The 11050-nt window shown below is 59.9% G+C and overlaps 1 protein-coding gene across 1 annotated transcript; it reads left to right on the top strand.

Annotated features, from left to right (window-relative positions):
- The first annotated feature begins 1259 nt into the window (after window positions 1-1259).
- On the top strand, window positions 1260-10467 carry LOC122922347 (segment polarity protein dishevelled homolog DVL-2). The gene is made up of 10 exons (XM_044272926.1): window positions 1260-1396; window positions 1470-1539; window positions 4287-4426; window positions 4497-4573; window positions 8103-8170; window positions 8278-8412; window positions 8486-8635; window positions 8751-8927; window positions 9011-9235; window positions 9385-10467. Exons 2-10 carry the CDS (start codon window positions 1503-1505, stop codon window positions 9825-9827), a joined length of 1452 nt encoding a protein of 483 aa, XP_044128861.1. The 5' UTR covers window positions 1260-1396; window positions 1470-1502; the 3' UTR covers window positions 9828-10467.
- The last annotated feature ends 583 nt before the right edge of the window (window positions 10468-11050 follow it).

Here is an 11050-nt window from a genome sequence, read left to right as displayed (position 1 = left end):
GCTCCCAGCGTGCACTGCTCTCCTACGGGCGCTCGTGTCCTGGGGTCTGTGCTCCCAGCATGCACTGCGCCCCAAAGGGTTCTCATGTCCGGGGTCTGTGCTCCCAGCATGCACTGCTCTCTATTGGGTCGCTCGTGTCCGGGCTCTGTCGCCCCAGCTGCACTGCTCTCTCGGGGCGCTCATGTCCGGGGTCTGTGCTCCCAGCATGCACTGCCCCCAAAGGGTTCTCATGTCCGGCTCTGTGCTCCCACGTGCACTGCTCTCTACGGGGCGCTCGTGTCTGGGGTCTGTGCTCCCAGCATGCACTGCTCTCTACGGGCGCTCATGTTCTGGGTCTGTGCTCCCGCATGCACTGCTCTCCCTACGGGGCGCTCGTGCCCGGCCTCTGTGCTCCCAGCATGCACTGCTCTCTACGGGGCGCTCGTGCCCGGGCTCTGTGCTCCCAGCATGCACTGCTCTCTACGGGGCGCTCGTGCCCGGGGTCTGTGCTCCCAGCATGCACTGCTCTCTACGGGCGCTCGTGCCCGGGTCTGTGCTCCCAGCATGCACTGCTCTCTATTGGGGCGCTCATGTCCGGGGTCTGTGCTCCCAGCATGCACTGCTCTCTACGGGGCGCTCATGTCCGGGGTCTGTGCTCCCAGCATGCACTGCTCTCTACGGGGCGCTCGTGCCCGGGGTCTGTGCTCCCAGCATGCACTGCGCTACTCTACGGGGCGCTCGGTGCCGGGGTCTGTGCTCCCAGCATGCACTGCTCTCTACGGGGCGCTCGTGTCCGGGGTCTGTGCCTCCCAGCGTGCACTGCTTCTCTACGGGGCGCTCATGTCTGTGGGTCTGTGCTCCCAGCATGCACTGCTCTCTACGGGGGCGCTCAATGTCCGGGGTCTGTGCTCCCAGCATGCACTGCTCTCTATTGGGGGCGCTCATGTCCCGGGTCTGTGCTCCAGCATGCACTGCTCTCTATTGGGGCGCTCATGTCCGGGGTCTGTGCTCCCAGCATGCACTGCTCTCTATTGGGGCGCTCATGTCCGGGGTCTGTGCTCCCAGCATGCACTGCTCTCTACGGGGCGCTCGTGTCCGGGGTCTGTGCTCCCAGCATGCACTGCTCTCTACGGGGGGCGCTCATGTCCGGGGTCTGTGCTCCCAGCATGCACTGCTCTCTATGGGCGCTCATGTCCGGGGTCTGTGCTCCCAGCATGCACTGCTCTCTATTGGGGCGCTCATGTCCGGGGTCTGTGCTCCCAGCATGCACTGCTCTCTATTGGGGGCTGTTTTCTGATGTTGGACCCTCTGTTTCGCTCCCTTTAGGTTCAGCAGTTCTACTGAGCAGAGCAGCGCGTCTCGTTTGCTGAAACGTCACCGCCGAAGGCGTAAGCTGCGGCCCCCGCGCCTGGAGAGGGTGAGCAGAGTGTCGAGTGCTGTACTGCCCTTCCCCCGCACTGCTCTCTACAGCCGCTCTCTGTGTCTTTCAGGCGTCCTCGCTCAGCAGTGTGACCGACTCCACCATGTCCCTGAACATCATCACTGTGACATTAAACATGGGTGAGTGTGGCTCCCGTATGTCATGTATTGGGGTGGGGGCCCCCGCCTCACTCTGCTTGTCCTGTGGGGGCCCCCTCCTCACTCTGCTTGTCCTGTGGGGGCCCCCTCCTCACTCTGCTTGTCCCGTGGGGGCCCCCTCCTCACTCTGCTTGTCCCGTGGGGGCCCCCGCCTCACTCTGCTTGTCCCGTGGGGGCCCCCGCCTCACTCTGCTTGTCCCGTGGGGGCCCCCGCCTCACTCTGCTTGTCCCGTGGGGGCCCCCGCCTCACTCTGCTTGTCCCGTGGGGGCCCCCGCCTCACTCTGCTTGTCCCGTGGGGGCCCCCGCCTCACTCTGCTTGTCCCGTGGGTGCCCCCGCCTCACTCTGCTTGTCCTGTGGGGGCCCCCTCCTCACTCTGCTTGTCCTGTGGGGGCCCCCGCCTCACTCTGCTTGTCCTGTGGGGGCCCCCGCCTCACTCTGCTTGTCCTGTGGGGGCCCCCGCCTCACTCTGCTTGTCCTGTGGGGGCCCCCGCCTCACTCTGCTTGTCCTGTGGGGGCCCCCGCCTCACTCTGCTTGTCCCTTGGGGGCCCCCGCCTCACTCTGCTTGTCCCGTGGGGGCCCCCGCCCTACTCTGCTTGTCCCGTGGGGGCCCCCGCACTCACTCTGCTTGTCCTGTGGGGGCCCCGCCTCACCTGCTTGTCTGTGGGGGCCCCCGCCTCACTCTGCTTGTCCTGTGGGGGCCCCCGCCTCACTCTCGGCTTGTCCTGTGGGGGCCCCCGCCTCACTCTGCTTGCCTGTGGGGGCCCCCGCCTCACTCTGCTTGTCCTGTGGGGGGCCCCGCCTCACTCTGCTGTCCTGTGGGGGCCCCGCCTCACTCTGCTTGTCCTGTGGGGGGGCCCCCGCCTCACTCTGCTTGTCCTGTGGGTGCCCCCGCCTCACTCTGCTTGTCCTGTGGGGGCCCCCGCCTCACTCCTGCTTGTCCTCTGGGGGCCCCCGCCTCACTCTGCTTGTCCTCTGGGGGCCCCCGCCTCACTCTGCCCTTGTGCCCGTGGGGGCCCCCGCCTCACTCTGCTTGTCCCGTGGGGGCCCCCGCCTCACTCTGCTTGTCCCGTGGGGGCCCCCGCCTCACTCTGCTTGTTCCCGTGGGGGCCCCCGCCTCACTCTGCTTGTCCCGTGGGTGGCCCCCGCCTCACTCTGCTTGTCCCGTGGGGGCGCCCCGCCTCACCTCTGCTTGTCCCGTGGGGGGCCCCCGCCTCACTCCTGCTTGTCCCGTGGGGGCCCAGCCTCACTCTGCTTGTCCCTTGGGGCCCCCACTCTGCTTGTCCCGTGGGGGCCCCCGCCCTCACTCTGCTTGTCCCGTGGGGGCCCCCGCCTCACTCTGCTTGTGTCCCGTGGGGGCCCCCGCCTCACTTCTGCTTGTCCCGTGGGGGCCCCCGCCTCACTCTGCTTGTCCCTGGGGGGGCCCCCGCCTCACTCTGCTTGTCCTGTGGGGGCCCCCGCCTCACTCTGCTTGTCCTGTGGGGGCCCCCGCCTCACTCTGCTTGTCCTGTGGGGGCCCCCGCCTCACTCTGCTTGTCCTGTGGGGGCCCCCGCCTCACTCTGCTTGTCCTGTGGGGGGCCCCCGCCTCACTCTGCTTGTCCTGTGGGGGCCCCCGCCTCACTCTGCTTGTCCTGGTGGGGCCCCCGCCTCACTCTGCTTGTCCTGTGGGGGCCCCCGCCTCACTCTGCTTGTCCTGTGGGGCCCCCCGCCTCACTCTGCTTGTCCTGTGGGGGCCCCCGCCCTCACTCTGCTTGTCCTGTGGGGGCCCCCGCCTCACTCTGCTTGTCCTGTGGGGCCCCCGCCTCACTCTGCTTGTCCTGTGGGGGCCCCCGCCTCACTCTGCTTGTCCTGTGGGGCCCCCGCCTCACTCTGCTTGTCCTGTTGGGGCCCCCGCCCTCACTCTGCTTGTCCTGTGGGGGCCCCCGCCTCACTCTGCTTGTCCTGTGGGGGCCCCCGCCTCACTCTGCTTGTCCTGTGGGGGCCCCCGCCTCACTCTGCTTGTCCCGTGGGGCCCCCCGCCTCACTCTGCTTGTCCCGTGGGGCCCCCGCCTCACTCTGCTTGTCCCGTGGGGGCCCCCGCCTCACTCTGCTTGTCCCGTGGGGGCCCCCGCCTCACTCTGCTTGTCCCGTGGGGGCCCCCGCCTCACTCTGCTTGTCCCGTGGGGGCCCCCGCCTCACTCTGCTTGTCCCGTGGGGGCCCCCGCCTCACTCTGCTTGTCCCGTGGGGCCCCCGCCTCACTCTGCTTGTCCCGTGGGGGCCCCCGCCTCACTCTGCTTGTCCCGTGGGGGCCCCCGCCTCACTCTGCTTGTCCCGTGGGGGCCCCCGCCTCACTCTGCTTGTCCTGTGGGGGCCCCCGCCTCACTCTGCTTGTCCTGTGGGGGCCCCCGCCTCACTCTGCTTGTCCTGTGGGGGCCCCCGCCTCACTCTGCTTGTCCTGTGGGGGCCCCCGCCTCACTCTGCTTGTCCTGTGGGGGCCCCCGCCTCACTCTGCTTGTCCTGTGGGGGCCCCCGCCTCACTCTGCTTGTCCTGTGGGGGCCCCCGCCTCACTCTGCTTGTCCTGTGGGGGCCCCCGCCTCACTCTGCTTGTCCTGTGGGGGCCCCCGCCTCACTCTGCTTGTCCTGTGGGGGCCCCCGCCTCACTCTGCTTGTCCTGTGGGGGCCCCCGCCTCACTCTGCTTGTCCCGTGGGGGCCCCCGCCTCACTCTGCTTGTCCTGTTTACCTGCAGAGAAGTACAACTTCCTCGGCATTTCCATTGTGGGGCAGAGTAACGAGCGCGGCGACGGAGGGATTTACATTGGATCCATAATGAAGGGTGGGGCGGTAGCCGCTGACGGGAGGATTGAGCCGGGGGATATGCTGCTGCAGGTGAGTCCACGCCCCTGTTCGCTGCTCTCCTCATGATCTTTCCTGGTGCTGACTCTGATCTGTTTTGCAGGTGAATGACATAAACTTTGAAAACATGAGCAACGATGACGCCGTCCGAGTCCTGCGAGACATCGTCCATAAACCTGGGTGCGTGAGGGGCGTCACTCTAGCGATGCGGGCGGGAGCGGAGGCTTTTGGTGTTGTATATATGTAGGGGCAGGAGTGGAGGATGGCAGTGACGTGTACGGTCGTATATATGTAGGGGCAGGAGTGGAGGATGGCAGTGACGTGTACGGTCATATATATGTAGGGGCAGGAGTGGAGGATGGCCGTGACGTGTACGGTCATATATATGTAGGGGCAGGAGTGGAGGATGGCGGTGACGTGTACGGTTATATATATGTAGAGGCAGGAGTGGAGGATGGCGGTGACGTGTACGGTCATATATATGTAGAGGCAGGAGTGGAGGATGGCGGTGACGTGTACGGTCATATATATGTAGAGGCAGGAGTGGAGGATGGCGGTGACGTGTACGGTTATATATATGTAGGGGCAGGAGTGGAGGATGGCGGTGACGTGTACGGTCATATATATGTAGGGGCAGGAGTGGAGGATGGCCGTGACGTGTACGGTTATATATATGTAGGGGCAGGAGTGGAGGATGGCGGTGACGTGTACGGTCATATATATGTAGGGGCAGGAGTGGAGGATGGCGGTGACGTGTACGGTCATATATATGTAGAGGCAGGAGTGGAGGATGGCGGTGACGTGTACGGTCATATATGTAGGGGCAGGAGTGGAGGATGGCAGTGACGTGTACGGTCATATATGTAGGGGCAGGAGTGGAGGATGGCAGTGACGTGTACAGTTATATATATGTAGGGGCAGGAGTGGAGGATGGCGGTGACGTGTACGGGTATATATATGTAGGGGCAGGAGTGGAGGATGGCGGTGACGTGTACGTTATATATGTAGGGGGATGAGTGGAGGATGGCGGTGAAGTGTACGGTTATATGTAGGGGCAGGAGTGGAGGATGGCGGTGACGTGTACAGTTATATATATGTAGGGGCAGGAGTGGAGGATGGCAGTGACGTGTACGGGTATATATATGTAGGGGCAGGAGTGGAGGATGGCGGTGACGTGTACGGTTATATGTAGGGGCAGGAGTGGAGGATGGCGGTGACGTGTACGGTTATATATATGTAGGGGCAGGAGTGGAGGATGGCGGTGAAGTGTACGGTTATATGTAGGGGCAGGAGTGGAGGATGGCGGTGAAGTGTACGGTTATATATATGTAGGGGCAGGAGTGGAGGATGGCGGTGACGTGTACGGTTATATGTAGGGGGAGGAGTGGAGGATGGCGGTGACGTGTACGGTTATATGTAGGGGCAGGAGTGGAGGATGGCGGTGACGTGTACGGTTATATGTAGGGGCAGGAGTGGAGGATGGCGGTGAAGTGTACGGTTATATGTAGGGGCAGGAGTGGAGGATGGCGGTGAAGTGTACGGTTATATATATGTAGGGGCAGGAGTGGAGGATGGCGGTGACGTGTACGGTTATATGTAGGGGCAGGAGTGGAGGATGGCGGTGACGTGTACGGTTATATGTAGGGGAAGGAGTGGAGGATGGCGGTGACGTGTACGGTTATATGTAGGGGGAGGAGTGGAGGATGCGGTGACGTGTACGGTTATATGTAGGGGCAGGAGTGGAGGATGGGCGGGACTTGTACGTTTATATGTAGGGGCAGGAGTGGAGGATGGCGGTGACGTGTACGGTTATATGTAGGGGCAGGAGTGGAGGATGGCGGTGACGTGTACGGTTATATGTAGGGGCAGGAGTGGAGGATGGCGGTGACGTGTACGGTTATATGTAGGGGCAGGAGTGGAGGATGGCGGTGACGTGTACGGTTATATGTAGGGGCAGGAGTGGAGGATGGCGGTGACGTGTACGGTTTATATGTAGGGGCAGGAGTGGAGGATGGCGGTGACGTGTACGGTTATATGTAGGGGCAGGAGTGGAGGATGGCGGTGACGTGTACGGTTATATGTAGGGGCAGGAGTGGAGGATGGCGGTGACGTGTACGGTTATATGTAGGGGCAGGAGTGGAGGATGGCGGTGACGTGTACGGTTATATGTAGGGGCAGGAGTGGAGGATGGCGGTGACGTGTACGGTTATATGTAGGGGCAGGAGTGGAGGATGGCGGTGACGTGTACGGTTATATGTATGGGCAGGAGTGGAGGATGGCGGTGAAGTGTACGGTTATATGTAGGGGCAGGAGTGGAGGATGGCGGTGACGTGTACGGTTATATGTAGGGGCAGGAGTGGAGGATGGCGGTGACGTGTACGGTTATATGTAGGGGCAGGAGTGGAGGATGGCGGTGACGTGTACGGTTATATGTAGGGGCAGGAGTGGAGGATGGCGGTGACGTGTACGGTTATATGTAGGGGCAGGAGTGGAGGATGGCGGTGACGTGTACGGTTATATGTAGGGGCAGGAGTGGAGGATGGCGGTGACGTGTACGGTTATTATGTAGGGGCAGGAGTGGAGGATGGCGGTGACGTGTACGGTTATATGTAGGGGCAGGAGTGGAGGATGGCGGTGACGTGTACGGTTATATGTAGGGGCAGGAGTGGAGGATGGCGGTGACGTGTACGGTTATATGTATGGGCAGGAGTGGAGGATGGCGGTGAAGTGTACGGTAATATGTAGGGGCAGGGTGGAGGATGGCGGTGAAGTGTACGGTTATATGTAGGGGCAGGAGTGAGGATGGCGGTGACGTGTACGGTTATATGTAGGGCAGGAGTGGAGGATGGCGGTGACGTGTACGGTTATATGTAGGGGCAGGAGTGGAGGATGGCGGTGACGTGTACGGTTATATGTAGGGGCAGGAGTGGAGGATGGCGGTGACGTGTACGGTTATATGTAGGGGCAGGAGTGGAGGATGGCGGTGAAGTGTACGGTAATATGTAGGGGCAGGAGTGGAGGATGGCGGTGACGTGTACGGTTATATGTAGGGGCAGGAGTGGAGGATGGCGGTGACGTGTACGGTTATATGTATGGGCAGGAGTGGAGGATGGCGGTGAAGTGTACGGTTATATGTAGGGGCAGGAGTGGAGGATGGCGGTGACGTGTACGGTATATGTAGGGGCAGGAGTGGAGGATGGCGGTGACGTGTACGGTTATATGTAGGGGCAGGAGTGGAGGATGGCGGTGACGTGTACGGTTATATGTAGGGGCAGGAGTGGAGGATGGCGGTGACGTGTACGGTTATATGTAGGGGCAGGAGTGGAGGATGGCGGTGACGTGTACGGTTATATGTATGGGCAGGAGTGGAGGATGGCGGTGAAGTGTACGGTTATGTAGGGGCAGGAGTGGAGGATGGCGGTGACGTGTACGGTTATATGTAGGGGCAGGAGTGGAGGATGGCGGTGACGTGTACGGTTATATGTAGGGGCAGGAGTGGAGGATGGCGGTGACGTGTACGGTTATATGTAGGGACAGGAGTGGAGGATGGCGGTGACGTGTACGGTTATATGTAGGGACAGGAGTGGAGGATGGCGGTGACGTGTACGGTTATATGTAGGGACAGGAGTGGAGGATGGCGGTGAGGTCCTACAGCCTTGGCTTGGGGGTCTCACAGCTTCTGGGTAACTTTTTTGTAACTGTCTTTCAGGCCGATCGTCTTAACTGTAGCAAAATGCTGGGATCCATCTCCGCAGGGTTACTTCACTCTGCCACGCAGTGAGTACTTCCTCCTCTCTCCCATCCCTCATGGTCTCCTCTTACATTCCTCATGTCGCCTTCTCTCTCCCGCCTCCCCCATTTTGACACGTGGTTCTTCTTTGTAGATGAGCCCATTCAGCCAATCGACCCTGCAGCCTGGGTGTCTCACTCTGCTGCCATGAGCGGCTCTTTCCCCGTGTATCCGGGCAGTGCATCCATGAGTAGTATGAACTCCAGCACATCTGTGACCGAGACTGAACGTGAGTGTGCTCCATGTGTGTCATACGTGTTCCGAGGTAGTGCTCTCCTTACTGACTGACTCTCTCTTTGCAGTCTCTCATGCCCTCCCTCCAGTGTCTCTCTTCAGCCTCTCCATACATACAGATTTGGCCTCTGTGGTCAAGGTCATGGCCTCTCCCGAATCTGGCCTTGAAGTTAGAGATCGCATGTGGCTGAAGATCACGATCCCCAATGCTTTCCTAGGTGAGTGTCCACGCAACCTGTGATCCTGGCCCAGACCCTGTAAAGGTGAGGGATGGAGGCAGGGTAATGTAGACTGCCTGTACAAAGCTCATGTTGCCTTCCGGGCCCTTCTCAGGTTCAGATGTGGTGGACTGGTTGTATCACCACGTTGAAGGCTTCCAGGACCGACGCGAGGCTCGGAAATTTGCCAGCAATTTGCTGAAGGCCGGATTCATCCGTCACACGGTCAATAAGATCACCTTCTCCGAGCAGTGCTACTACATCTTTGGTGACCTGACCAGCTGCGAGAACTGTGAGTGTCTGTTGTGTTGCAGTATGGTGGCTGTGCCTGTGAGCGGCGCGGTAGTCATGTTGCTGTCCTCTGCTTTCTCACAGACATGGCCAACCTGTCCCTCAATGATAATGATGGATCGAGTGGAGCATCTGACCAGGACACACTGGCTCCTCTGCCTCTTCCTGGAGCATCACCATGGCCTCTTCTTCCCACCTTCTCCTATCAGTATCCTTCCCCCCATCCGTACAGCGCCCAGCCGCCTGCCTACCACGAGCTGTCCTCCTACAGCTATGGCCTGGGCAGTGCTGGAAGCCAGCATAGTGAAGGTGAGTGCCCTCAGCCTCCAGAACATTCCATGAGGACGCCATGGTCACTAGAGCCCTAGTTGCTCCTCAGAGTCCAGTCAGTTTGGCTGGTGCTGCGGAGTAACTGAGCTCTAAAAACGGTGTATGAATCCTTTTTGTTTCCTCCACAGGGAGCAGGAGCAGTGGCTCTACACGCAGTGATGGCGGTCGCGGTGTCCAGAAGGAGGATCGTTCTGCAGGTGGAGGAGACTCGAAGTCCGGCTCTGGTAGCGAGTCTGAATACTCCACCCGGAGCAGCCTGAGGAGAGGTGGGGAGGCTGGGCCCCCCAGTGAACGCTCCACATCCGCTCGCTCTCAAGCTGCTCACCACCCTCCCTCTGTGCACTCGTATCCTGCTCCGGGGGTCCCGCTGTCCTACAACCCCATGATGCTGATGATGATGCCTCCCCCGCCTCTCCCTCCACCATCCTCATGTCCTTCCTCTTCCGTTCCTCCTGGAGCTCCGCCTCTTGTTCGAGACCTGGCATCCGTTCCTCCTGAGCTGACGGCCAGCCGCCAGTCCTTTCACATGGCCATGGGCAACCCCAGCGAGTTTTTTGTTGATGTCATGTGACGAGGGGGTGGAGCTGTAAGTCTGTGCGGCCATTAAAACGAATACATTTCAGTCATCTTCTAGACGAGTGTAGAGGCCGATGGTGAGGAATTCGGGACGAAAAAGTCCACCATTTATACCCAATGACCAAAACTAGCATCTGAGAGGGTGGCTCTGGTCAGGAGCCATCTTTATTAAGGTACGCGAGGACGTGGAGACCTCTATCGGCCTCGGACACTAATTATATAAGCGCACATGTATGACGTAGATCAGACGGTACGGACGCCGCCGTTACTATGAAGTATTATTGTTTCTCCATATTAGCAGTGTTCTTGTTTTGTTCCTCCCTCAGCGTTAGGTGGGGGAGGGGGGGACTTGTACGAGCGTTTTAAGCTTATGTTACTGACATGTTATACCTATGTAATGCTGTGGCTGTGAACCTGATGGCTCCTTCTCCCTGGGATCACAGACGAGTACGGTGTCTTCAGGACGTGGCCTGTGCCTTGTGGGAGAGAAGGTAGTAGTATGTGACCCCGCGGTGTGGCAAGCGTGCCCTCCCACTGCGGGGAGTTAAGTGCCTCAATTACTTGCTTTTTATGGTATTTATTACTTTTTTAGTGTATAAACCCAACAATAAAATGTAAAAGTATTTTATAACTAAGATGTGCAGGAGTTGCTTGTTCAGCAGCCGGACGGGTGACCCGGGGCTGGAGGTCCGTACTGGGTGCTGCTCGTTAATGCGCTCTGTTCACCTCATGTAATTAGTCCATTGCCCGCGTCTGACAAGTTGTACTGGGAGCGATGGAGGAGGCAGCGAGGAGCCGTGTGTGGAGAGCATGAGTGGTAACGGCCAGAAGATAGACAACATGGCCATCTGCTGGATGTGAGGATGGCGTTGTGTCCTGTGTGCCTGCTGTCCAACATGGGCCCATTATTCCCCAGCGCCCCAATACTGAGCAGTCGCACACTATATCCATCTCCTTAAACGCCATTTTCATACCAGTGATATTAAACAGAAAGTTCAAAGACCTTTCACTGCATCATTATGTTGGTGTGAGTGGAAGCATTACTGCATTGCACAATGTGCTACATTATAGAACATGAATGGCTGGAAGATACCTCGCCGACGTGGACTGTCACGCTGCCAACTCCAACTGGGCAAGGCCAGCTTCAAAAAGAGCGTCCGGTGCAAGAGCCACAATTCAGGCGATTGGATACCACACAGGAGTTTCATCTGAACCAGA

The sequence above is a fragment of the Bufo gargarizans genome, unplaced genomic scaffold (assembly GCF_014858855.1).
Source record: "Bufo gargarizans isolate SCDJY-AF-19 unplaced genomic scaffold, ASM1485885v1 fragScaff_scaffold_229_pilon, whole genome shotgun sequence".
In the NCBI taxonomy this organism is placed as follows: Eukaryota; Metazoa; Chordata; class Amphibia; order Anura; family Bufonidae; genus Bufo; species Bufo gargarizans.
The sequence above is the reverse complement of the archived record's forward strand: the minus strand, read 5'-3'. Positions and strand labels throughout refer to the sequence as shown.